The sequence below is a fragment of the Panthera tigris genome, chromosome F2 (genome assembly GCF_018350195.1).
Source record: "Panthera tigris isolate Pti1 chromosome F2, P.tigris_Pti1_mat1.1, whole genome shotgun sequence".
Classification (NCBI taxonomy): Eukaryota; Metazoa; Chordata; class Mammalia; order Carnivora; family Felidae; genus Panthera; species Panthera tigris.
The window spans coordinates 71,445,737-71,473,058 of record NC_056676.1 but is presented as its reverse complement, the minus strand read 5'-3'; the positions used below and the strand labels follow the sequence as shown (position 1 = coordinate 71,473,058).

Genomic DNA, 27,322 nt, shown 5'->3' with positions numbered 1-27,322 from the left:
CAGCGCAGCCCCCAGGAGTCCAGCAGGCGCCACTGGAGCTGAAGGCACAGCACAGCGTCCGAACGGAGAGGCCCAGAGGGCTCGTGGCTTGTGGAGCAGGGCCCCTGCCGTGCAAACTCTCAGAAAGAGCTGAGTGAATTGTCTCCTCTGAGAAAGACCTTCTGATAACTTCACTAACCTCACGGTTATTTATAGCAGTTTTGGAAGCTTTTTAGAGCCATATTTTTAAGCAAAAAGAAACGATAATTTGACATGATAGCCGATATTAGTGGCAAATGACGACTGGGGTGTTTTCTCCTTCCTTCCCCAGGCCCTAACAAGCTGTCCATGTCACCTCCAAGCGTCCCCCACACCTGTTAATCTTGCCTCTCAGCCTTTTTTGTGTTTGTTCGATGCTGTGTTTATTCTTTCTATTTTGTTTTCTTTTGGCTCTCTTTATCCTGCCAGAATTGCTTCCTTCCTAAACCAGGACTCAGATTATTTTGCATAAAACATCCCCTTTAGCATTTAGAGACTAGATGCTAATTTTAAAAGTCTTCTGAGCTTTTTAAATCTTAAAAATATGAAAAAAAAAAGTTTAAGTCTGTTTTTCTGGGGCCTCTGTGCTGTCAGCGCAGAGCCTGACACGGGGCTCAAACCCAAGAACTGTGAGATTGTGACCTGAGCCAAAATCAAGTGTCGGATGCTCAACCAACTGAGCCACCCAGGTGCCCCTTCAGCCTTTTTTGAACCCGTGCCCTACCAGCCAAGCAGATTTTATGACACCTCCCCCCTTTTCTGTAGCTTCTGTTACAAAACAACAGGTGTATCTGCGTGTGTGTTTTCTGGCCATGGAATTAGATTACTGTATTGAATATTTCTTTTCAAACTTAACATGTCCCTGCCGTTTCCCCCTATTTCTAGTGTTTGGTTGGTCACTCCAAGTGAAACCCTTCTGTCTTTCTTAAGAATCACCAGCCTCGGGGCGCCTGAGTGGCTCAGTCAGTTTAGCGGCCGACTTCGGCTCAGGCCATGATCTCATGGTTCATGAGTTCGGACCGCGCATCAGGCTCTGTGCTGACAGCTCAGAGCCTGCAGCCTGCTTCGGATTCTGTGTCTCCCTCCCTCTCTGCCCCTCCCCCGCTTACGCTCTGTCTCTCTTTCAAAAAAATAAACATTAAAAAAAATTTTTTTTAGATCACCAGCCTTAAAAAGATAGAAGTAGTAGTTCATTCGTCCACATATCCAATACTATATTAACTAAATTCAACTTACTGTACACCAAGCCAGAAAAAAAGCCTGGCCCGGATAGAATTACAGTCTGGTGGGGGAGACAGGCACTAGACAAATAAACAAAAGATAAGTGATTACAGTTGAAAGAAAGTAAGACAGAAGTATGTAATCCTGTGTGGAACACTAATCCCTTCATCTCTGAAATGCTGGCTCAGGAGGCTGGATTTTGCTTGGTTTGTGGTTACAGGACGACTCTGTGGTCTGATGCCTCCTGAAATCAGGTACACCCACAACTTTGCAGAGACAGAGCCCCATTAGTGCCTTGTCTTTGGCAATTTTTGTTTCTCAGGGTTCGGAGCTGATGGAATGACTTTTAGCTGCACTGCAGCAGAAAATCCCTAGGTGGCGATAAAGAGAAAAGTACTAGAGAGAATTTCCTCATTGTGTATTCTCTATTCTCCCTTTATTTCCAAGAGGAAAGTTCACTTCCTAATACGGAGCCCTTGCTGCTGTTACCAGTGTTGTTTTCCTCCCGTGAGCAGCGCACGAAGCGCAGTCCTGGCTTTCGGGAACAGCAGCGTGAGGCGGGCGAGCACTGCACCAGGCCCAGAGACCTGCACTCCACAGCCTCACACCTCATGGTGCTGGAACCTTCCACACGCCACACTCCTGCTTTCCTGACTGTGGAGTGGGGGCAACAGTGAAAAACCAACGGCAAGAGCAAATACGAACACATTTTGAGAAGTTACAAATCTTTACACAAATGGAAGGCTGTAGAAACAGTCACTTTTTGTTGACAAAATAGTTTCCACAACTGCAGTGACCGGTGCCATACTCGGGTGCTAATTTGGAGGAACAGCAGGGCTTCTGTCACATGTCACATCAGCAGGACAGAGAGGCTAAATTGTATAGCGTGGGCCATTTTATCCTAAAGCAGATTTTTTTTTTAATTTTTTTAATGTTTATTTTTGATAGAGCGAGAGAGAGAAAGAACGAGCAGGGAAGGGGCAGAGAGAGAGGGAGACACAGAATCCCAAGCAGGCTCCATGCTGTCAGCATGGAGCCCGATGTGGGGCTCAAACTCCCGAACCTCGAGATCCTGACCTGAACCAAAACCAAGAGTTGGACGCTTAACCGACTGAGCCCCAAGCAGATGATCATTTTACTGGGATTGCCAGTACTGACTTCCAAGGCGAGACTGTCTTTGAGAGTCACTGGTGCAAGTCATTGCTGGTACTGACCAGGAATCGACATCGGGAACTATCGAGGCTTATTTTACCAAAGAAGGAAGCCAGAAGTAATTGAGCTTTTCTTTTAATACACAGAATGTAAAAAAAAAATAAATACACAGAATGTAAAAAGCTCTTTTGGAGCCTTTCTGGATCACCAGGTATCTACTATCCTCGTTAAAAATTTGGTATGGCAGTCGTTCTTAGCTTTCTTTGATGTCTTTCCTTTCTTTGTTTTTTGTTTTTCTTTTTTAATGCTTGCAGAAATAGTTGTCTGTGAACACAGTTAAACCATAAACCTGGTAATTCTCCGTAAAGAGATGTTTGTCAAAGTGTGCAACACACAGTGCCTGGCACACACCTGGCACACACACCAGCCACTTCAGTGCGAAGAAACAAAAAATACCATAATACTAATCCCATAACGTCTCTCAAAAACAACTCGTTTTTCCTTAAAACATTAGTCCAAAAAGTCAAGATTTACCGTAGTGGTTGTGTGTGTGTGTGTGTGTGTGTGTGTGTGTGTGTGTATGTAATATTAATTTTTTTACTGCCATCCTGTCTTCACCTCTGGAGAAAGTTGAGTCTTTTTTTTAAGTCTATAGAAACCAGTGTCTAATTTATATAACTTTTTCAAGCTTTCAATATAGTACGTGGTTTATGATTTCTAGAACAGTTCAGAATCGGAGGAAAAAAGAGTTTTTGGATTTCTCATTTTCCCAAGTAATTCTCTACATTGGATCCTTCCTTCTTGATAAAAGTCATTAAGAACTTTTTTTATGCCAAGTTTTCTGACTAAAAGAAAAAGTTGTAGAGAGAAAAATCCTATGCTGTGAATATTTTCATGTTTCGCCGTGCAGCCCCCTGAAGGGTTAGCCTATCCTTTGTTCTTTCTCCGTTGATTCTGCTGGTGGTGCTTTGTTCCTTCTTCCTCAGTAGATTTTATGATGGTCCCACTAAGTTGTCCATTTAAAAATGTATGTTTGATTTTTCCCACGGTACCTAAATGACCTAACCCCATTAGCAGTCCATGGGATCGGCGTTTCCTTAAAAGCACACGCTTCCCTTTCTTTTCTTGTGATTTTTTTTTTTAACCAGCAATTTGGAAACCCCTGTTTGTGAGTGACTGAGCTGATGGGGTTGGCCGTACCCAGCTTTGAGCTTTGAGCACCATATACCACATTTGGTGTCGGAAGTGACTGCATACTGGCTGTTCTGTCTGTGAGCCTGGGATTAACCTTCCTGCCCCATTCGATTCCTTTCTAGGTCCAACTGGCCCTCCTTCAACACTCCCTCTAAGCACCCAGACCTCTAGTGGCAGCTCCACCCTGTCCAAGAAGAGGCCTCCTCCCCCACCACCCGGACACAAGAGAACCCTATCCGACCCTCCCAGCCCACTACCTCACGGGCCCCCAAACAAAGGCGCAGTTCCTTGGGGTAAGTCATCCTGAAGTCAGGGCCCGTGCTGCCCGGGCCAGGCAGTGCGTGGGGTGCAGTGGGCAGTGGACACTTAGCACATCCAGCAAGCGGACCAGATCGCACACAGGCCGGATGAGGGCCTGGATACACACGGGTGTGATTGCGTTTAAGGCCAAGAAGCATCTGGGAAAACACTTAGGCTCATTTAAAAACCAGAGCGATACGTGAAGTGCTGAGCATTTCCGGTGCACCTGTCACAGAATCTCTTGCAGTCACTGTAGCAACGCTGAGCAGCGGGTATCGCCAGCCTCGTTGACGGATGAGGAAACAGAGGCCCAGGAAAGCCGCGTAATCCATTCTCACAGCAGCCAGAACATAAACCAGAAATTTTTCCCAAAATATAAACCAGACCTAGTCACTTCTCACCTTTAAAGCTTTCCTGCTGTGCTTCAGGGTGAACGCCAGCTCCTTGCCCCGGGACCTAGAGGGCTCACCTCTCAGCACCTCCCCTCTGCGCACGGCCCACCCCGCGTCTTCACGGCATGTCAGGCACACCAGGCTCTCCCTCCCGAGGCCGGTCCGCTGCCTGCATCCGTGTCGTGTGCTTTGAGAGTCTGGCTCCCCTTTGTGCTTCTGGGCTTGAACGTTTCTGTTTCCAGCTCCCCTCTCTACAGGAGCTTCCTCCCCACCCGTTTCCTTTAGAGCACCTGATCACCGTGGAGAAGTACTCTGCATTTGGCTCCTTGGTCTCTCTAGAATGTGAGCTCCATGAGAGCAGGGATTTTGTCTGTCTTCTCTTTAGCGTTTACATGGCCTAGAATCTAGCCTGTGTACGGTAGGTCCTCGGTAATCACTTGAGAATAGATAAATGTTCACAGAGTCCATTGGTGACGTTGACAGGGGACAACAAATTTACATCCACGAGGCACGTAATTTCCACCCCGCCTACCTTTTTAGTTCCCCAGAACTCTTCACTAGCCCACAGCAATTTAAATCGGGAAGCAGGAGTCTCCCCAGTGCCCAGGGGGTCAGGCCCATGACAGGCATGCCGAGAAAGAGCAGCTGTACCGAAGGAGCACGCTCGTTTGCCTGGGTCACCTCCTTCTGCCATTGAGTTTCACTGCAGCTTCTCTTTCCTTCGGTTTGAGAGCGTAACTGATAGGTAATTCAGCTGAATGCATTACGAGGCCTCTTCAAAAGCCTGTACTAAGGTGTCGTGAACCTGGGGAGCTCCTGGAAAAAGCCATACTTCCCCATTTGCAGGTTAGCACACGTCTGTCATCCGGCCACAGTGCCACAGTGTGTGTGCGAGTATGTCTGTGCCTTTGGCCTTTCGGCTCGCATGCGTACGTGCCTGTCGTTGGTTGCCTCTCAGCCCATCTGCTCAGGGAGCCCCTGGCCTCATGAGGGAGGCAGGCAGACAAATGAGTGAGTGCTCTGTACTCTTTAGGGCTCACGTGTCCACTGCATCCTGTGGACATGCTGAGAAATCGTGTCAAACTGCAGGGAAAGCTTTGTGGAGGGCCCTGAAGAGTCGGTCCCCCGGTGAGACAGGCCAGGGAGGAGCAGTGGGGGATTCGCACAGCCACACACTGGTATATCGAGTGTGCCCTCGACCTGTCCACGGTCGCCTTCCAGGGCCTTCAGCCATCCCCAGATCTCACCCAAGAGGACTTTGCAGACCCAGATGACGTGCCTTCGAAGGGCACACCCGTGCAGATGTTCAGACCACAGATCGTAAACTTTGATCCTGTTGTTGAATCAGTTTTTATTTCTGTGTAAAGTTCATAGTGCCTTATTCACCTCATAGGCGCAGTCGGCCTATAATTAATTGTACGAAATCTGTTTTTTGGCTTAGGAATCCTCACTTTCTTAGATAACTTTCACATCACTCAGCAGCAGGCTAGTAGCTGCTGGTCTTATGTATGTTTTGTTCTTTGCTTTTGTGGACAAGGGGCATTTTTCATTAAGAAGCAAAGTTACCGCTTCAGGCGAATTAGTGCCACCAAAAGGGAGCCTTTCAAAGATGGGCGCTGAGTGGTCTGCTGGCCGCTCTCGCCAGCTAGAGCCTCCCACCTACAGCCAGCCGTGAGGGGCAAACATCAGAATCTGTCTGTGGCATAGGGACAATTCTTCACGTCACAGGCCTTGGTCATCACTCACAAACAACCCCAAATAGTAATTCTGGGACTCTCAGGGTCATTCTTTCTACATCGGTGTGTGTGCACATACGTGAGATCTACTTAAAGGCACCTACGGACACACGTATGGTAAGTGCTTGGTCCCTCCCTAGCTCTCTCCCACTGACATCATGTTCCAGAAGCTAGAGGCAGGATCCAGACTCATTATTATTGTTTTTTTTTTTTTTAGCAAGTTTTTTTTTTTTTTAATGTTGATTTATTTAGAGAGCAAGCACTCGGTGGGGAGGGGCAGAGAGAGAGAGGGAGAGAGCGAATCCCAAGCAGGCTCCACACTGATAGTCCAGAGCCCTACTTGGGGCTCGATCTCACAACCATGAGATCATGATCTGAGCTGAAATCAAGAGTCAGGCACTTAACCTACTGAGGCACCCAGGTGCCCCCAGGCTGATCATTGGTAAAACACATGGGGTATCAGACCCCTAGACCTGCTACGATGCCTCCAGCTTCCATCCATGGATCATCTTTCCAGTGCCTCTCTTGTTCCCCTAACCCTCCCATCTCTCCCCTGCCCGAGCTGGGGGCCTTTGGGGACTATCTGAGACCAGGTTCCGGGTCTGGTAGGCAGTGGGGGGATACCAGCATGAGGAGGTAGTATAGTCACAGCCTCCTGGCTCCCCCAGGCCTCGTGTACCCACCCCCTGAAAAGCAACGTGCCTGCCCTATTGAGGTATGCCAGCTTCCCAGGCTGCATTCTTTTCTCTAAGATCTGAGCCTTTGCTCATAATGCGCCTCAAACTGGAATATTCAACTCGTGTGTGCTGATGCTTAGTCGTCCTTCCAGATCTGCTCTCCAGGGACACGCCTGAGGGGCCTTCCCAGGCTAGCCACCACCTTACCCCCATTCTGGCCCCTCGGGCACAGGGGTTGCCACAGTGCTGTGTGCACCTCTCTTCCCCAGACCATTGTGAATTTGCAAGGGCCTGTGCTGTGTCTGTCTCAGAGTAGAGTGCTCCAGTGTGGACCCTGTGCCATACCCAGATCCTAATCAGTCTCTACCACCTTCTAGCCCTGTGGCTTTCGGCAAGTTATTTTTTCATTCTTCATCCCTCAGTTTCTCTGGCTGTGAAATGGGGCTAGTTAATAGTAATTATCTAAATGTTTTTTGTCTTAAGTTTTATTTAAGTAATCTCTACATCCAGTGTAGGGCTCGAACTCACAACCCCAAGATCAAGAGTCTCACGCTTCCCCGACTGAGCCAGCCAGGCACCCCAGTACTTACCTAATCTTAACCACAGTTCCAGAAAGTAGGAAATGCTGGGACCCTGACTTTCAGGACACTGGGACACAGAAAGATTAAATCATCTGCCCAAGTTCCCACGGCCGGTACTCGGGGAGCCAGGATCCATCACCAGCCTGTGTGGCTGGGGAGCTGCAGTCCTCCCCTCGCCGTGCTCTGTTGTGCTGTGCACATGGTAGCACAGAGATCCTGGGACTGTCCCCCACCTCCGCCTGGCTGTATGCCTCCTCGTCCATCTGTAGCATGGAGCCCTGGTGTGCGGGGAGGGCCACTCAGGCCTTCTCCCTGCCAGAACCACAGTGGCCGCAGCACCCAAAATAGCCCAGGCATCACATTACTGAAGTCCCGCTCTTGTGATGAATTCAGCCATCTGTCTCGGGAGACTGCTAAGGCAGGCTTTTGTTTACAAAACAAAGTGGCTTATAGGCAGATTTGCGTTTTATGGGGAGTTCGGTTTTTCAGGTGGGTGTCATTAAACCTCACCTTTGGAGATAAGTAATTTGTTTCTAACCTATTCTATAACAGGCCAACACATATTTTACTACAATTTAAGTAAAATTAATGAAGAAATGAGAACAAAGGAAGAACAAAGGTAACTAGCACATGGTCCAGGAGTTTGATCTCTGCACAAAATGTGTAATAGAAGTTCACATACAATGGCTGGAAATAGACCATAGATTTGACACTGAGCTTCCTACCGGCAAGAGCAAAAACAAAAACAAAAAAACCTCCAATTATCCAGTTTATGGCAGCCATAAGTTTAACCCACTTCTCATACTTAAGAGTCTTGTAATTAATACCTGAGAACTACTTGCCCCAAGACCTCTGTCCTTTGGCAGGTGTTCAGAGAAGTCTCTATAGCACACATCACAGGAAACCATAATACGTACTAAAAGAACATTTTGGAAGCCTGGGTTCCAATCTAGGTTCTACTAATCCCAAGCTAAGTGATCTCTGGAAACCATTAGGTTCCTTGTCTTTGTTCACTGGGATTTAAAATTGTATAAGCTTTTTTTTATTGTAGAGCATATACTAGAAGAAAAACCATACCACAAATCAATTCACTTCTCTTATTTCAAGGCCAGAACTTTGGGTGAAAGCCTCAGTATTTGAAATGTCTACTTATTGGAGCAGTAATGGTTTGTAAAAGAGCCTCTGGACAGAAATTTCCCTTTTCTTCGGTTCCCCCACATATTTTTATGTCAGCTCCCTGCCCCCCACCCCCCAACCCCACTGTGCATGCAGCTCTAGAAGTTAATAATGGTGGCTACCATCTGTAAATTGTTTCCCCTGCCCTGGGGCCGTGCACTGGTCCAGTCGTCGTCCTATTTAGCCATCATAGCCATCCTATATAAGATAGACGCCATCACTGTCTCCATTCTATCAGTGAGGAAGTTGAAGCACAGAGTGGTCAAGTGCTCGTAGAAGATCACAAATCCACTAACTTCAGAGCTGTGGTATCAAGGCTCATGTATTTATCCACTTTTCCGGAAGATTCCTGGAGCCTGTGTGTCATTCACTCCTGGGCCAGTGCCCTCCTCTCTCTCCATAAATTCTTGGCCCGAAGTTTCAGAGCTAAAGTAGGTAGCCCCGAGTCTGCCACAACTCCTTCAGCTGCTGGCCCAGCATCTGTCTCCAGCTCTCTCTTACACCCAACTTTTGTACGCGAGAGGCCTTTTCCAAGTTGCGTGAAGAGAGGAAAAGGGATGAAACTGCTTCCGTGATTTTGGTCCTTCCTTGAATACTGTCCTTTCTCCAGAAATATGTCTGAGCCACACTTTTCTTCCCAGACATGGCTCGTGGCCTTTGGCCACGAGATTGATGGGATTCCTGGCTGCCAGACCACAGAGGCCTTCCCACCAGGTGCGGGGGGAATGCAGCTGTGGGCAGAGAAGCACGTGAGTCCTGCTGACTTCCTTCAGCAGGAGCCTGGTGACTGCTCCATGCCAGAGACTGGGCTGGCCAGTGGGGTCACAAAGACGACCAATGTTCGCCCAATGAGTAAATCCTCATCGTTCTGTTACATTCCATCAGAGAGCTATGAATAATCATTACCATTTGTGTCGCGTTCCCTGTGGCCCTGCACGGTGCCCTGCGCTCCATAATGTATCTCTTGTGATGCTCTTACCCATCTAGTGGGGTAGATACTGTTTGGTTCCCGTTATATAAATGAGGGGACTGGCGCTTAGTAGAAAAAGCAGAGTAGTCCAAACCCCTACCCACTGGGTGATGGCTTGGCTGGCTCCGAAATTTGCACCTTTAACCACTGCTCTGTGAGTAGTGGTTGTAGGCTAAAAGGAAGGAGGGAGTGGTCAAGCCTGGCTAGGGAAGAATTCCCAGAAGTTGACTTTGGAGATACTCTTTGCAGGGTGTGCAGGAGTTCCAGGAGTTCGGCACGGGTGGGAGGGGTTAGGTGTCGCAGAGAGAAGAGACGGGCAAAGTTACTGAGGCATAAAAACACAGTGTCTTTGGGGACGGAGAGCCCCCTCGAGTGGCCAGAGAGCAGGGTCAAATGAGGACCCTGGACACTGGGGCTGCAGGTGTCAGGCCACAGCCCCTGGTGTGATGGCTTATCTGTGTGACAGCAGAGTAGGTGACCACAGGCAGCGCGAGGGGCTTTCTGCAACCCTAATGGTCTCGTGGTCAGTCTTGCACATAACAGGGCGAAGAATCGTTGATTTGGAATGTTTTCCACCCGAAAAGGGAATTACCAGATACAGTAGTTTGCCCTAACGTAGAGCTTTCTCTGCCATTTTGATTATTATGGCTCCTGTAAGTCTGAAAGTGTGAGATTTGCTAGCCAGTCCTAAGGACTCACATCGAGCACCAGGCTGAAAAGAAACGCCTACCTGAACATCATTCACAGCTCAGAGGATTTTGTGAGAGGCTGCCAGAGGAGTCCTTCGGTATTAGTGCTGGCTCATGGAAATACACTGATGGTTAGAAGGAGCGCCCTACTAAAATAAAGCTGTATTTGAAAGTCTTGGGTCCTGGTAACGCCAGTTTAGCTTTCCCCTCGCATCAGTGTCCTAGAGTTACAGAAAGTTCTCCTCGTCTTCGCCCTGTGCCAGCCTCCCCCCCCATCCAGGACAGGCACTGATAGAAGGTGGGAGTTTAGTACACATCCTGGTAGCAGGCTGCTCCGCTCTGTATCACAGCTCTCACCCCTGCCAGCTACTTGACCTTGGGCTCGGCTTTACTGCTTCGTGTTTCTTCATGAATAAAATGGAGGGGAACCGTATTACGCGTGCTGTAGACGTGATTCCCGTGATGTGCGTATACCTTACCTCACTCACAGTAAGTGCCCAAAGAGCGGTAGTCGCTATTATTGATAATTGCTGTTGGGCCATCATGATGGGTAGTGAAAAGTCTGTAGACTCACGGTGGAGACTTCCAGGTACGTCATGTAGCCATGTGACTTACAGCCATTGTTCACTTACCCTCGTTTCCTCATCTTCAGAATGAGGATAATGACCCCAGCTGTTCATGTCATTGTGAGGAGGAGAAGCATTTGGGCAGCCGTAGGTGCTATGGAGCAGACCTGCCACGTAGGACGCAGAGCTCAGTGCTTTGCCTAGGGCTGTCCTCTGCAGCCGCCCTCCTGTTTCTGAGCCTCCTCAGCGAAGCCCCTTCCCGGCGGCACCTGGGAGATACTGTGGGTGTCTAGGGGACGAAAGGGACCTTGGGAAAGGCAGGCAAGGAAATGAGCTAGAGCACGGAGACCACCGCCCCCCCTGCAGGTTCGCCGGGATTCCTCCAGGAGAGCCTGGCAGCTTGGGGCTCTGTGCTCCTCCCACCATGGGACGGATCACAAAAGAGCCCCCTTTATTCTAGCCAGGCTTTCCGCCTTCTGGACGCAGAGCACGTATCTGGTTCTGCCGCTCCGCCGTGAGAAAATGCATCAGCGTTCAGGTGCATGTCCCCCAAAAGGACTCTCTGTGTTCCTCTTACCAGTTAGACACGTTTTTCTTTCATAGCACCCAACCCTGTGCAACGCTCCTCTCATCCCGCATGGTCACTATGCTTGGTGTGTGTACGTCTCCCAGGCCAGATCACAGACTCTGCAAGAGCAGTGACATTTCATTTGCTTTTGTGCCTCCTGCTCCACATTCATGCCTTGCACACAGTAGACGCTTAATAAGTGCATGTTTGAACGATCGGATTCCTGGCCGGTTATCACCACCCTGCTGAACGGTGGCCACCTCCATGTGCATACACACACACACACACACACACACACACACACAGAGTTTGTGGGTTGTGTATTTCTTCTGAGTCTGGCTCCCAGGGCTAGTCTCCTGACACAGGAACCTCCAGGTGAGTTTGAGGTTTGACTCTTCTCTCCCTGCCCCGAAGCTGAGGACAAGATCCTGAGGCAGTAGGACATCCCCAAAGCCCCGTGACCTTAGAGGCCTCGCCTGGGAGCAGGCTGCACATCTTTGCAACATACTCCTTTAATAGCAAGAAAAACATCGTCAGAACCCAAGCCGATGCTTTGGTTTTGTTTCGTTGTGTTTTGTTTTAAAGTTAGAAGTGCATACCGTTCTAGCTTGGGTTTTTTAAATTCCCTTCTGGAACCAAAGGGGTGCCTGTCTGTGAAGTCCTACATCCCTCTATTCCGTTTCCCTGTCTGAAGGTGTGACTCTGCCTCTGGTTTTCCCTGCAGGGAACGATGTGGGTCCATCATCGTCAAGTAAGACTGCAAATAAGTTTGAGGGACTATCTCAGCAATCGAGGTAAGCCGCCTTCCTGCTTTCTCCCCCGGTGGGGATCACGGGTGACTGTTGTGAATTTAGGAATGGGTTTTAGTGGCAGTCTACCCAAAGTGTGGCCCACCAGCCGAGGCTGGTAGTGAGGAGCTCAGTGTTCACAGTGGGCACGCTCACGTGTCTCGTGGCCAGCCGTGCGAGCCGCTCTTGCCCAGTACGTCTGTGAGCGGCACGGCTCTCCTCCGTCCAGGGTCCCTGGGCGGGGAGGGACAGACCCCACTTCCCTAATGTCACAGAGTCTTACCAGGAGGAGATTTTAATTTTAGTATTTTAACAAGTAGCTCTGTTTTGTTACTTTCCCTCTTGACTCCTTTTTGCGGACTTGGGAATGAAGGCAGTCCTCAGGGAAGCCCGACAGCCCAGAGGTTTTCAAACCTAACAGTAGGACTCTCTCCAAGGGCCCCGTTTGTGAGGTTTTCTTTGGCTATGCTGAAAGCAGCATTCCTTCCTTCCCTCCTTTCACTGAAACGGGATATTTCGGAAGATCTTCTGTGGGCAACATTCACCCAATCCCGACGCCAAGGGTTTTCTCTAGAGGCCCGGTCTGAGATAAAGACACAAAGACACTTCCAGCCCCAAAACCTCGGGGAGAGAGAGTCGGCTGGCGTGCCGGGGTAGCTTTCCAGAGTTTTATCAAATGAGACAGAAACAAAGTCCTCGTTTATTTTAGCACCCCTGCCCCATTTGGTCTTTACAGCCTCGCAAGATAGGCCGATTACTATTTCCTCAGTTTTACAGATGAGGAAACAGCCCCGAAAGGTTGAGAGGTTAAGTGGTGGCAATGTCAGAGCTGGACGCAAACAGCTGTCCTCCAGACTCTGCATCCCATCGTCCCCTTCCCTCGCGTCCCGCCTGTCATTCCCATTCCATCGCCCGTCCGCCCCCCTCTGGGGGACGCAAACTTCAGTTCTGGGGTCTTCTTCCAGAGGGGCAGAGCGTCTGACACCTACAGAGTGCTTTTTGAACGGAATCGGGCTGCTCGCGCACACACACACACACACACACACACACACACGCACACAGCAGCGGCCTCGTGTTCGTTTCCGTGGGAAGAAGCCCAGGCCCACAGGCGTTCAGTGGTGGCCCAGGGCCCGGGGCCTGGGTCAGGAGTAACCACCGTGCTCACGTCAGTAGCCGGCAGGTGCTTCCCTGAGAAGATGCCAAGGCCGGGAACACAGGCTCCAGAGGTGTTTGAGGCGAACCCCTGTGTGTTCACTGTTTCCAGATTCACGGGGACTTCACGGCCCTCCCTGGCCTGGGGCCAGGGGATCCAGGAGCTGAGGAGAGAGCAGTTAGGACCGAGGGTGGTTGGAGGCCAGCGGCTGAGAACACGTGCACTTCATCATCTTTGACTCTGTGTTGTTTGGTTGGCTTGGCTTTCCCTCTTCCTTTAAATGCAGTTAGGAGAGAAAGAGGAACAAGCCAATTCTTAGGACATCATAGGACAGAAAAAGACAAATGAGAGCTTGAAAGGGGCCCTTGGCACAGAGGACTTGGGCGCTCGGCTGCTGTTGCTCTGGGAGTCTGCAGTGCTCGGTGTCCTGAGAGTAGCTACCGCCTCCCGCTGAAGCCAACAGGTGCCACCTGCAGCCTGGGCATTTCAGCGGCGGCAGGGGCGTGGGGAGGAACATTCGATTATTTGGACCACCTGGAGTGGGCTTCTGTTCCCGAGACTTGGGTGTTTTTCCCCACTCGTTGTGTAAGTGCTCCAAGGGGAAGGAGAGCTCAGGGAGAGCCTGGGGGTCTGAGAACCCAAACAATCTGCTCTGGGGCCATGGAGGATATCAGGGCTCTGGCGATGGACAGAGAGGGGTCTGAATTTATGTCCCCCCCTCCCCCACCCTGGCCTGCCTTTGGACCCTCTGCTGGTCACTGAAACTCCACAGACTTCAGTTTTTCCTCACCTGGACATGGGGGCTGAAGACTTAGGTTGAGAGACTGTATCCCATGAGAGGACTGACTGAGGTTTTGTGGGGACAGATGCTCTCAGTCGGTACTTCTGTGGACAGGTGTCCAGGGAGAAGGGCAGGCAGTTTTCACTTTCACAGGCTTGGCCTTTTCATCCTGTCCTGGGTCCTCCCTGGCCAGGCAAATCTTGAATTGTGGGAAATAGACTGTAATCTTTCATTAAAGAAATTTTGGAAGGGTTTTTAGAGAATTCACCAAACTCCTATGATTTCCTTGAATATTACATCATTAATGATATTCTAGCATTTTGAGATCCTAAATGATTCTTATTTATTAATCAGCACCGGCTCTGCAAAGACTGCCCTTGGCCCAAGAGTTCTTCCTAAACTACCTCAGAAAGGTAAGACTCCTCTCTCTTGTGTTCACCTAACTGGAGTATCACTCACTGTGCCTTCCAGGGGACAGGTGTCTCTGTCTCTTTAGTTCATGGCTTGGTCCCAGACGCCTGAAGCAGCACCTGGCAGGTGCCCAGTTAATGTTTGTTCAATGAAGAAGGATACTTATAAACTCCGATTCTGTGGTTAGCAAAACACCATACTTTTCCTAAAAACCACAGTCCTTCTCCAGAAGGCACGTGATCATCCCAGGGATGGGCATGCCATTCCTTCCCTTGCACACATGGTCAGAGACCTGGGAACCAGCACCAGCTCTACCGCTCACTCACCATGCCGCCTGGACGGTGGACCCGGAAGCTTCCCGAAGCCTCCAAGTCCTCACTTGCAAATGTGGGCAAGAATGCCTGCTTCGTGAGGCTTCGTGGGGACGAAATGAGATCATGCTTCAGAAAGCACCTTGCTGCTGGGGGGCACAGAAATTCTTCCCTGGGATGGCACCCCTCATGCAAAGCAGAGGGACGCATGCTCTGAGAAGGACAAGAAAGCAGTGTCTCTAAGTGCTGCCTCCTCTCCAAGCAGAGACACTCGGTCCTTTGACCAAATCTTCTTTAATCCTGATGGAGCTTTTCATCCGTAAGACCAGCACGTCCCGTCACCTTATCTGCTCCCTCTTCTTTGTTGCCAGCTCCTGCTTGGGAGCTGGGAGAACACCCCCAGACGTGCTTGGTTCATTCTGCCCGTCCTCACCTAGGCCCACAGGCCAGAGGGCCCACGTTAGGTGCCGGTGGAGGCTCAGAGGACTCGTGGCTGCTCCGTGGGTTTTGGTGGCCACGGCAAGACCTTTGACCCCAGAAGTCAAAGTGAGGGATTCGTGGTGGAGAGCTGGGATCCACCCCGCTCCAGAGGTCTTTAGTAAAGTGACATATTTGGAGGGGTGCTGCCCAGGCTCCTGTGTAGTACCAGGGAGTCCCAGGTGGCTGCCAGTTCATTCTCCAAGGAACACAAAGGAAGCGTCCCCTGGATTTACGAAGTCTTTATCTCAAGTCATTGTTTTATTGTTGTTGTTGTTTTTTAACCTCAGCCCAGAGGGCTGTCCTGATCCCAGAGAAGTTTGAGGTGTTTCCCTGGCCCTGTCACCACTCCTCCACAACCGGCCCCACATTCAGCCCTGCACTCTTCTCTGCCCATCACGCCTCACCACTGATTCCTTCCACCTGCCTGTCCGGCTCCCTTCCTCCTGCACCCAAACCCTGGCGATTCTTAGCCCCTTCTGTGACACCCCCACCCTGGCCACTGCCACCTTCTCACTGTCCCACATCCCCTCCGGAGCCAAAATCTCCCCGAGTGCTCTCCCTCACCTTCCGTGCCCCTGCTGTGCTGGCTCTGCCCGCTTGACCAGCCCTGGGCTGACTCCACGCACTTGGACGTGCTGGAGGGCACAGTCAGGACCGTAGAGCGGTCCGAGAAGCGGTCAAGACCGCTGAGCTCACACGGGCCTCGGGTGCGACCCGGTGCTCTCCATCCGCGGGATCTACTGACTTGCCACCACCGTAGCTCTCCTGTCCTTCACACCTCCTGTTCTCCCCGAAACAACTTCGCTTCTGCTTTCTCCGTGAACAGGACGTAAGCCCACTCTGCCCCACACTCACCACCACATGTCCCCGGCTGCCTGTACTTGGCACCCAGGAAGCAGCAGGCCATGTCCTCAGGTGGACCCCATGCTTATGCACTAGCCCCACCCCCCCCCAACTCTGGAACGGCGTTCCAAGCTTGTGCTCTCTCTCTCAAAAAATAAAAATAAAAAAAATTAAATTAAATAAATAAATAAATAAATAAATAAATAAAAATAAAAAATTTCTTAGTACTTTCAAATACCCAGTTTACATTTCTAATTATCTCATAAATGCCTGTCTTTTTTTTTTAATTTTAGAGCTCAAGTGGGGAAGAGAGGGAAATGGGGTGGGGGGGGGCAGAGAGAGAGAGAGAGAGAGAGAGAGAGAGAGAGAGAGAGAGAATCCCAAGCAGGCTCCACTCTCAGTGCAGAGCCCCACACAGGGCTCCATCCCACAACCCTGGGATCATGACCTGAGCCACAATCAAGAGTCGGACGCCCAACCAACTGAGGCAACCCACACCCCCCCCCTTTTTTTTCTTTAACAAATCGTTTAAGACAAGATAGAATGAAATAAGGTCCACATGTTAACACCTGACTGATTTGTCTCTTGAGCGTCTTGGCTCATGGTTTCCCTTGCATGTCTCTCCTTTCCCGGTGATTTATTGTGGAAGGAACTGGGTTATCTGTCCTCACAGGTTTCTCCGGTTTGGAATTTGCTGACCGCATCCCCGTGCGGTTGTTTTCACACGTGCCTGTATTCTCTGGTTCTCCTGTCAGTTGGACGTGGGACCTAGAGACCCAGTCAGATACAGGTTCAGACCGTAGCAGAGCTACTGCCTGGGGGCTGGGTGTCCTTTTGTCCAGAGGCGGACGCCGTCTGATGGTCTCTCTTTGTGGGAAGCGTGCAGCTGTCAGTGCTCAAAGCCCGGATCCAGTCCTCCCCCCTGTCAAAACCACTCCACGAGGCCAGTGGCCGGCAGTCGAGTATCGGCCCAATGTCACACAAGCCTGTGTGCAGCAACCCCTTCTGTTGGGAGTCTGGGCCAGGAGTTTGCAGGGTTTTTCTTCCTCTGCTTCCTGTTCCTCAGTTATGCTCTTAGAAGCCATTCTCAGGAGTAGAATGATCACGGCCAAGGGAAGAGTGTTTAATAGGCCAGACTCTGGGTCATGTTGCTTTTCAAAGGGGCTGTATCCGCGTGCTTTCCACCCAGTCCAGCCCATGCGAACCAGCTACACCATAACCTCCCAGGTTTCTGCAAGGAGTGGGGGTGGAGGGTGGACTTCTCATTCCTTTTTTGTTCTTACTGGGCCTCACTCTAGCAACGTGCTCTCTGGAGTCCAGTTTGCGGGGACAATCAGCTTGTCAACCCTTCCGAGTTAAAAAGGCAGTTCAGAAAGGACTTTTAATTCGAGAGGGGAAAACGCAAAACCAGCTTGGAAATAGAATAGCCAAAGGTTGGGCAAGCTTCCCTAGGGAAGAAACCCCTTATCTTGTTTCTACCTATTACAAAAGTACATGTATTCATTCCAGAAGGTTTTCAAAAAATACAACCAAAAAAAGAAGAAAAACACGAATCACCCGAAGTCTTCTATCCGCCAATATAAAAACAATTTGGTATATATCCTTTATTCTGTGCTTTGTTTTAGGTTTCGATTTAAGCTGGAGTTGTTGTTGGTTTGTTTTTTTTCACACAACAAATCAACAACATTCTCCATAACAAATTACACACCATCCGGCTTTTACCGGCTGCATCATAGTCCATTGTCTGGTGCCATGAGGGGCTACGTAGGCCTGGTCGTTCTACGTCCACACAGCATGAAGCTTTGGCGCTGTGACCGGTGCAGTGCTGAACATTCAAGTGCGAGCATCTCATGGCCTGGCTTTGATCCTTTTTCTAGGATAGATTCCTTGCACTGGAGCTGCATGGTTTGGGGTTCTCTCTCCCCAGGACTTAGTGTCTGTTCCCCCAGGAGTGGCTCACAGAGAGGCTTGCCACGCCCACCGCCTCGGGGGATCCCCCAGCTTTGCCCCGTCATTGCCAGCCTCTGCCTTGCGCTCGCCCCGTTGGTGACTTGCGAGAGAGGAATCTGGCTTGCTTGAACTCTTTGAGCTCAGCCACGCCAGCTGGAGCTCAAGGGCCAGCCCGCGAGCAGCGTGCCCTTGAATTTGATTTCCTTAGGAAGGGACATGGCTGAGCAGGCCATGAGCAGAAACAGCTACGGTACAGCCTGTAACAGTTTACAACACCAGCATTCATCTTTTATTTCTTTTTTTTTTTTAATAAATTTTGAGAATATCTTTGGGAATATGTTGTACTTTTAGAATAGCGTCCTTAGTTTGACTTACTCCATGTGCCTTAGTCAGCTACTTCCTTGCTGAATGAATGTCTACTGTGTACTTGGCTCTGTACCAGGAGCCCGAGTTATAAGAATAAGTGAAAATGTGAACCCTCGCCTCCAGCAACCCTGTCTGACAGTGTGATAATGCTCTTATATAATGCTTAGAGCCTGCCAGGTCCTGTTGGCAAACTCTTGACCTGTACTGACTCATGTTTTAGAAATAAGGAAGGTGAGGCACAGGGAGGTTGTGTAATCTGCCCAAGATCACACAGCAGGTAAGTACTGGGTGGAGTGGCCTTGGACATGTCCGTAGGATCTTGGGTCCTACCAGTAGAGCTGTGGGTATGGTTTGACGAACTGAAATCCCCAGGCGGTGCGGTATTCCGGCCGCAGCCACACAGGGAGTGGGGGGGACCTGCCTAGGAAATCCTCCCAAACACATTAAATAGGCAGAAAACAAAGTTGCAAAGTACGTGAAAATGCCACGTAGGGTTTTTAAAAGATACATTCATAAGTAGAAGGACCTGTGTCACCAAAACGTTGCAGAGGTTACCTCGAAGGATTGGGGTGGGTGAGGGGAGAAGCCTTTTCATCTCTTACCTTATGTAGCGTGTGAAACGTGTGAACGTGAGGAATTCATCATAAATTATGACACAGCCACAGAACAGAACGCAACATTAAAAAGTACATACTGTTGCCAAAGGAACTTTATTGAACTGGCAAATACTCTTCCTAAAGCAGCGTATAGATAAAGGCAGATAAACATTTTATCTGTGGAAAACATACAGAAAAGTCCAGGAGGAAATATGACCCAGTACTGTATTTTTTGTTTATTTGGGAAGGAAGGGGCAGAGAGAGGGGGACAGAGGATCTGAAGTGGGCTCCGTGCCGACAGCAGAGAGCTTGACGTGGGGCTCAGACTCCCAAACCTCAAGATCATGACCCAAGCCAAAGTCGGATGCTTAACCGACTGAGCCACCCAGACATCCTGTCCCCTTACTTTAAATGGCTACATTTAGGTGGTAGGCTTGTGGAAAACTTTATAACCTGTTTGTATTATGGTTGCTGTTTTTTTTTTTTAATTTAAACAGTCATGTTTTTTAATTCTGGATTAGTTTGCACATCCCGTTCCTACATAACTGAGGTGTGAAATAACACACTGTAATGTGGACGCCTTCCAGGCCTCCAACTTTTATCTTCTAAGGACGGGCAGTGTGTGCCTGGGTCCGGCCCCGGAGTGGCCACTCACTGTCCCTCGGTCCTCCTGGGGACTGATGGATGGAGGGGGCAGCGCTTCCCCGCCTCGTGGTGCCCTCCAGTGACCTCCCTCTCTGTGGTTGCTTCCCACAGTGGCACTAAGGAAAACAGAAACCAGCCATCACCTCTCCCTGGACAAAGCCAACATCCCGCCCGAGATCTTTCAGAAGTCCTCACAGTTGGCAGACTTACCACAGAAGCCACCACCCGGAGACCTGCCCCCGAAGCCCACAGAACTGGGTCCCAAACCCCAAATGGGAGATTTGCCTCCTAAGCCGGGAGACCTGCCCCCCAAGCCCCAGCTGGGAGACCTGCCCCCCAAGCCCCAGCTGGCAGACTTACCCCCCAAGCCACAGATGAAGGACCTCCCTCCCAAACCGCAGCTGGGAGACCTGCTGGCGAAGTCCCAGGCTGGGGACGTGTCGCCCAAGGCCCAGCAGCCCCCAGACGTCACCCAGAAGTCACACCCGGTGGATCTCTCCCCGAACGTGCAGTCCCGAGACACCATCCAAAAGCAAGCATCCGAAGACTCCAACGACCTCACGCCCACTCTGCCAGAGACGCCCGTCCCGCTGCCCAGGAAAATCAATACGGTGGGTAGGCGCCGCGTTTGAGGCTTTCGTGAGCCCGCTGCTGCGCTCCGGGGCCCCGCGGGAGGGCACGTGCTCCAGCGGGCCCAGAAGCAGCACAGGCCTGCTCGCCTCCCCTGGCATCGAGCCAGAGCAGAGCCCGGCGGTCAGGGACACGGGCGTTGCACTCCAGCGGGGGGGGCTCAGGACCTGCCTTCGGCGCACGCTCCGACTGCGTGGCCTGGGCCCGTTACTTACCCTCTCGGAGCCTCAGTTTCCCCGTACACAGAAAGGAGCCAGTGCAGTCACCGAGCCAGCTCACAGGCAGTTAAGTGCAGTGACAGTGGCACCAAGCTGGCACCTTGCAGACACTCAGCTCCAAGAGCCTGGAGGACCAGAGTCCTCCTCTCCTAGAGTCACAGGAGAGCAGGTTCCGTCTCCGGATTCTGCAGATCTGCTCTCTGCTACTCGCCGCATCTTCCTGGAGGAGGTGGAGGCAAAGCCCAGGGGACTTGCACGTGCAGAACTCGGTTGAAATCTCACACTCCCTCGTTTTCATGAAACGCTTCCTACTCTGTAATATGTCGGTTTTACTCTAATATAAAAATGCTTTTTGCCCAAAAAACCCTTCTTTGGGGCAGGGCTCCAGGAAGATTCAGCGTGCCCTTGGTGGGGGGCACTGGCGGCCCAGGCCAAGGAGCACAGTCCCCGAGGGAGCAGAAGGGCCGCCCGCTGCGTGCGGTTCTGCCCTCGCCCTCTGTAAGAACAGCGTTGCAGCAGAAGTGTGTCCCTTTCGCCCCGGAGGAGAGGAGGGACCAACACAGCCCCCTGTCCACGGCTCGGAGGCCGCCCTGGGCGGTGTGGCACGTGCGCTCACTCTCCCCGAAGGCAACCTCCGAGACCCTGGGCGCCGCTGCTGGCCTCGCCGGGTGCAGTTTCCGGCCCACACCACGCGCTTGCACAGTTGTCTGACGCTGTCGTTTCATCCTCCCCATTGTAAATTCTCGCCTACGGGCCTCGGAGCTGAGACGCCTTGGCCGCCGCTCCTCCAGCGTCACCGGCCCCGGGAGGGGCTGCAGAGAGGAAGGGGGTGGCTGAGGGACAGCCCAGAGCATGCAGAGGAGGAGTCAGCTGACCCAAAACACTGAGAGACACTGCTTGGTTTTGGGGGGTTTTTAAATGAGAGAGAGAGAGACACAGCACAAGCAGGGGAGGGGCGGGGGGGGGGTGGGGACACAGAACCTGAAGCAGGCTCCAGGCTCCGAGCTGTCAGTACAGAGCCCAATGTGGGGCTCGAACCTACGAACCGTGAGATCATGACCTGAGCCGAAGTCGGACGCCTAAACGACTGAGCCACCCAGGTGCCCCACACCTCGCCTTTTGTAATACTAATTATTTAACGAGCAGGGCACCAGAAACCTCCTTTCGAAGATGATTTCTCTATTTCCATCTTTCTGTTTGCAAAAAACCAGAACAGATAAAAGCCCAAGGGAAAAGTGATCAGACGTTAAAACATTGTTGGGAACTGCCTGGAAGCCTCCCACCCAGGCCGCTGCATCCTGGTTCCCCAGCATGTGCTGACTTGGTACTTTGCGTGAGGGGACTGAGAAATGTGTTCATGTCGTGCGTTCAGTCTGCAGAAGATGCACATTCTTCTTTACATCATGTTTCCCGGCACCATTTTTACCCTCTGCTGTCATCTCTGCAAGCTGCTGTTGTGGGTGGGGGGAGGGCAGGGTGCCTCATGGCTTTCGGTGGAGCTGCGTTTTGATCCCCGCCCATAATTCGCTCCGTCCCAGAGCTCGGGGAAGAGGGAGGCGGCGCACAGCACCTGGGCGCCTGGCAGACCTGCCTCCCCTCCCACAGGGGAGAAGTCGAGGCTCGGGGAGGTTAAAGCCCACGCCGAGGTCTGCGTGTCCTTTTTTCAGCTAAAACCCAGTTTCTTTATTGAAGGGCAAAAACAAGGTGAGGAGAGTGAAGACCATCTACGACTGCCAGGCGGACAATGACGATGAGCTCACCTTCATGGAGGGGGAAGTGATTGTGGTCACGGGGGAGGAAGACCAGGAGTGGTGGGTACGTACCAGGGGGCGGGGGGTAGGGGGCGGGGGGTGCCCGCCCCGCGATGAGGAGCAGCGCCCGGCGCCAGGATCCTGCCGGCCGCCTCGCTTACCACTCTGGTGTGGTCGCTGGGTGTCTTCTGTCACCGCTGTCGTGCTAGGAACAGAGCCGTGGGGCTTCGAAACTGGCTCAGGAGAATTACCGCACGCATCTGCTTTACAACCTTGTTATCATGCCCCCCATGAGCCGCAGGTATTTGCTGCCGTTTCACTGGAAGAGCTCAGGACAGTTCAGCATGGTAGGCAGCTGGATTCGGGACCGTCTCTGACCCCGACGCCCGATGCCCTGCTCCCCAAAACACACCGTCCCGGGCTCAGGCTCGGAGGCCTGCGTCCCTGTTTACCACTGCCCTGTCCCCAGGCTCGGTCCTTAATCCACCCTGCAGGCCTGTCTTTGTAAAGTGGGCCATCAGACCTTCCTCACTTGATTTTAGAGGATTAAGTGAAAATATCTATAAAAATCCCTTTTTCATTAAAACTGCTGCCCAGGTGTCAGAACGGAAAGGCACCGTCACCCTCACACAGCGGCTGTTTGGAGATTCTCGGTAGCTGTAAGGGCAGCCGACAGGTCTATGCTGTCCTGGCTGCCACGGGAGTGGGCCTCCCGTGACAACTGGCCGGAGGCATCAGGGATGGTGTCCTCTGATCGTTCCCAGCATCAGTCTGGAGGTTCTGCTTCCTTGGCAGCCTGCACCCCACCTGCCCAGAGGGACCCCGTTCTGTCTGCTGGGAAGGGACCTGTGGTTCACAGTTGCCAGCAGAGCCTGCTAGAGCCCAGAGCACACGTGCACGTATGCGCGCGCGCGCACACACACACACACACACACACACACACACACACAGGTGTGTACCTTTGGCTTTTCTGCCTTTGGGCCTGGAGAGGGACTGCAGATTCTCGATCACAGTGACAGAGATTTTGCTGGGACTGAAGCAGCGACGCTGGGGACCTGGGAAGCGGGGACGCTCTGGGCCTCTGGCAAGTAGAAGCCAGGGTGCTGCAGTGCTGGGAGAACAGAGCTGCTGGCCTGGGTGTCAGGAGTGCTGAAGCTGGGAAGCCCCGGCCGGAGGGATGAGGTGCCTCCCCCCTGCTCCAGAGGGACAAGTGGGGATAGCCCCGGGCCCCTCCTGCCTCTGTTAGGATCGGGCCTCCTCCTGGGGTGGAGCCTGCTAGAGAGTCATGACAAGGAGATGGGCTCTGAAGACCCCGTGGGAGTCACTCACAACGCCCTGTGGCCTGGGATGAGGCATGTCCCTTCTGGAGGCCTGTTTCCTGCTCAGAAATGGGCCGTGAATAACCCCTCCCCACAAGGATGCCCTTTGATGATACGGTGATGTTATTATAAGCAAGCGGCGACCAGATCCCTTGCTAAGAAAGTGGTGAGGACAGCAGAGGATCCAGAGGGAGTAAGTGGAAAGTTTGTAGTGTCAGCACATCTGCCAAAGCAGACATAAAAATAATGCCGTGCACGGCACCAGCGATTTCTGATGGACAGAACCCTCTCACGTGCCTGACGCCAGCTGAGTAAGACGCCCGAGGTGAGCAGGTCAGGTCTTACCGTTAGCTCCGCCTCCAAGATGAGAAGCCCATGCCCCACGGCCCAGGGGGGCCCCGGGGGCTGCCCCAGGTCAAAGAGCCGGTGAATAAAGGAACCAGCCCTGGGCTCCCCCCACAGCTCCTGCCTCAGCCGACGTCCACATTGCGGGTGTTTCGTAGATGAAGGTGAGAGCCGACCTGGTCCCTAACGCCACCATCTGTCCACTCTCTGCTTTTGTCCTTTAAAGCCAGTGTGCGTGTCCTCTTTGCTCTGAAGGCTCGTGACAGGATTCTCCTTCATGCAATTAATGGGGACCTAACTGAGCTAATTAGGAGGTTCTTGCTGGGCACTGTGGCTCACAGGCTCGGGTAGCAGACCGTAAAGTGACCCCAGGCCACCGTCCATCTCAGACCTTATCGGTCTCCTTCCCCCACAGCAGCCAGAACGAGCAGGTCTGGTCTGCAAGCCAGCCCTTCGAATCTGTGTGGGTTTTCGTGTAACCTCGCGAGGGTCCTGAGGAGAAAGGGTCCTTTAGCCCCATTTTTCAGACAAGGCTTAGCAAGGCTTGTTCCAGGAGGCTCAGCGGGAGAGCCGGTTGAGCGCCCTGGTTAAGAGCACGGACCGTGGAGTCTGCAGCCCGTGTGGGACCTCGGGCCCCGGGCGCGGACGCTCCCCTCCCTTGGGGCTGGCGTGCGGGCGCCGTGAGGTCCTGGAGAAGCGCTGAGCGTGTCCTACCTTCCTCTGTTATTGCTGCACGTATTTTCTTGTCATTAGCGCCCTATAGCTCACCAGGTTGAGGGGGCACCCCAGGCCCGTGGGCCGCCTGCAGACTGACGACTCTTTTCTCCCCGCAGATCGGGCATATCGAAGGACAGCCTGAAAGGAAGGGGGTCTTTCCAGTGTCCTTTGTTCACATCCTGTCTGACTAGCAAAGAGCAGGACCTTGAGATTGTCCACATCTTCACGCAAGACTGCCGCCTCCACGTACTCCCGTGCACACGTGTATATAGCTGCTGTTACAGAACGAGGGACTCACTCCAGGGCCGCCTCAGGAGGGGAACGCAGTGTGTGTTGTAAATAGTCTGTGGTCTTCCGCCTTCGCCAGTATTAGGGTAGCCCTGGGACCCGGCGCGCCTTACTGGTTTGCCAAAGCCATCCCTGGCGTCTAGCACTTAACATCTCTATGCTGTTTTCCAAGCAGACAGACAGAAACAGGAATATAGCAGCTGCTGGCTTCGCAAGGAGAAGTGGTCTCCAGCAGCCGTTGAAAGGCGTAGAATTGACTCGTGTTCCTAACAAAACAGTATTCTCCATTGTGTTACTGAAAACGCAACATTAGCAGAGAGGTGGGTTCTGTTCTCCAGGTGAAATTAGCTCCGTGACAGAACGGCCTGTAGCGGTCTGTGTACACGGTTCACAGCCACAAAAACCTACTTTGGTATTTATTACAGAGAAGTGCTCGGTTAAACGTAAGTGTTGCTCCTTCAGCAAAATAAAATACTCACCGGCCCAAACCCTTTGGTGGCAGTTGACCGTCCCCACCGCCTCGGGCAGGCTAGGTGCGGTCGGTTTATCCTGTCTTACGGTGACGAGTGCCCGCCCCTGAGATATTACCTCATTATGCAGAAATAACATATCCTTCACGACTATTTTGACAAAAGCTTAAAACACATCTGGTGAAGTTCAACTTTCAGGAACCGAGGACCGCCAGGAAACATTAGCCTCTACATTATGCATGCATTTAGAAGCTTACCTGAGATCTGCCTTTTATAAAGGAACAGTACGGACAAGTTGAACTGTACATTTTTTAAACTTGATCGCCATTAAAGCAGAAATTATAAGGTTGCGACAATACCCGTTTCTAGTCAGTCATTTGGCCTTCTCAGAGCGTGAAGCTGCGTATCCCGTTACGAATTAGCATCCTCCCGATGTGTTAAAGCACCTGATACACCAGTTTAAATTCATTATTTTGTCAGTTTTGTCCTTGATCAATTTAAACCTGTAAGAGAGGATTCAAGAAGAATTTAACAGTCGGCCCTTCACACGGCTTCCCCCCGACCCCCCCATAGGATCCGGGTGCTGAAGCCAGCCTCCTGTTCCTCCGTGCTTTTGATGACACCCGAGGCGTAGGTGAGGCTTCCGGCCTTAAGCTGACTTCAGTAAACCCGTTCCCTTCAAGGCAGGTCGCGGCCAAGTGCTCGAACGCCGCCGTGAACCGGCGCTCTTCCCGCAGCGAGCCTCCCTCCGTGTTCTCTCCGTCCCAGTCGCGGCCATCAGGCCGCTGAGGGCGCCCTGCGCGCTCGGTCTTGTCCGCCGGTCTGGGTTCTGAAAAGAGCACGTTCTTTTCAGCGTTCCCCAGTCGGCGGGGCCGCCCTCTGGATTCCGAGGCCCGTGTGTCCTCGTGGCATCGCGTTTGCTTAAACCGCTTTGTTGGCAACAGCATAGAAAGCTGGTGTTTTTAAGCAGGGAACCTCGGCAGCGCGTGGCTTAGAAACGCTCGTTGCACAGACGCGCACTCCCGCCCGCGCCCGTGGGAAAAGCCCCCTGGACCACAGCGCTCAGGGAGTGGTAGGGAGCCCGGCTCTGCTGAAGGGATCGCCGCGAAAACTCCGAACACCCACCTCACAAAGAAACCTTGCGTGAACGCACCCGCACCGCGACTTCCCAGCTGTTCCTGGAAAGTGGTTTTGAGCAGTTGCTGGCCCGGCGGCCCCCGCGAGCCGCGCACAGCCCGCCTGCGTCAGGAGCCAGGCGGCTCACGGGGCCGTCGGTCCCGAGTCACGGAGCGTCCTGGTTCATTCAAGTACGCGTTCCGAGTTGCATTGAAGAACCGTTCGTCTTTGTGGCCCATGGTATTTTCAGCCGATCTCAAAATAAACTGGTTTTCTAAAAAACTCAAAACCTAGATGTCTAAAATTACACGGAGTCCTTGTCTGTTCTTTCTCCTCCTTCCACAGATGCAGTTGTTCCTTTGGGTTTTTTTCCGATACCTTCTGTGTTTTTCTTTCTGGTTTTTTGTTTTCCGTGAGGAATTTGCGTTCTGTCTAATCCAGCTTACCGCGAGACATAGGAAAGCTAGGGACAAGTACCTTTGGTGATCTTGGTCGAGTTAGAATCTTTGTTCTGAAACTCAGCGAGCCACTATCTGCAATTTTGTACATGATATAGTATTTTGAAGGTATGGAACCTTATGGGGAAAAAAAATAGTTAATTAGTTCTTTTTTCCCCCAGAGGGGAAAGTTACGTTCTGCAAATAGCCTGTGTCTTATTTTACTGTTGAACAGCAATTGCTATTTATTTTTTTATTGCCTAGAACTTCTACACGTTGTATAGGAACCCCGTAGTGCCGCTAGATAAATTCCAAACTCTCGTCTGGGTGTTACCACGAGGCATCAGTACACTTGTCATTTCACACGGAGTTAATGTGACCGTTTTTCAGTACTGTATGTGTTAATTTCTACTTTTTTTAATATTTAAAATTGCTTTTAAATAAACATATTCTCAGTTGATCCCAAA

General features: G+C 51.7%; 1 protein-coding gene across 5 annotated transcripts in view; it reads left to right on the top strand.

Moving 5' to 3' along the window:
• Nucleotides 1–27,322, top strand: part of ASAP1 (ArfGAP with SH3 domain, ankyrin repeat and PH domain 1) — a 310,634-nt gene extending 283,312 nt beyond the window's left edge. For 3 of the 5 annotated variants that reach the window (XM_042973135.1, XM_042973133.1, XM_042973137.1), the window contains 6 exons: nucleotides 3,708–3,878; nucleotides 11,965–12,034; nucleotides 14,317–14,375; nucleotides 19,676–20,175; nucleotides 22,105–22,227; nucleotides 24,661–27,322. In XM_042973135.1, coding sequence (XP_042829069.1) covers nucleotides 3,708–3,878; nucleotides 11,965–12,034; nucleotides 14,317–14,375; nucleotides 19,676–20,175; nucleotides 22,105–22,227; nucleotides 24,661–24,735 — 998 coding nt within the window. In that variant the 3' untranslated portion in view covers nucleotides 24,736–27,322. The remainder of the gene's footprint in view (nucleotides 1–3,707; nucleotides 3,879–11,964; nucleotides 12,035–14,316; nucleotides 14,376–19,675; nucleotides 20,176–22,104; nucleotides 22,228–24,660) is intronic. The other 2 variants (XM_042973136.1, XM_042973134.1) reach the window with 1 other exon arrangement.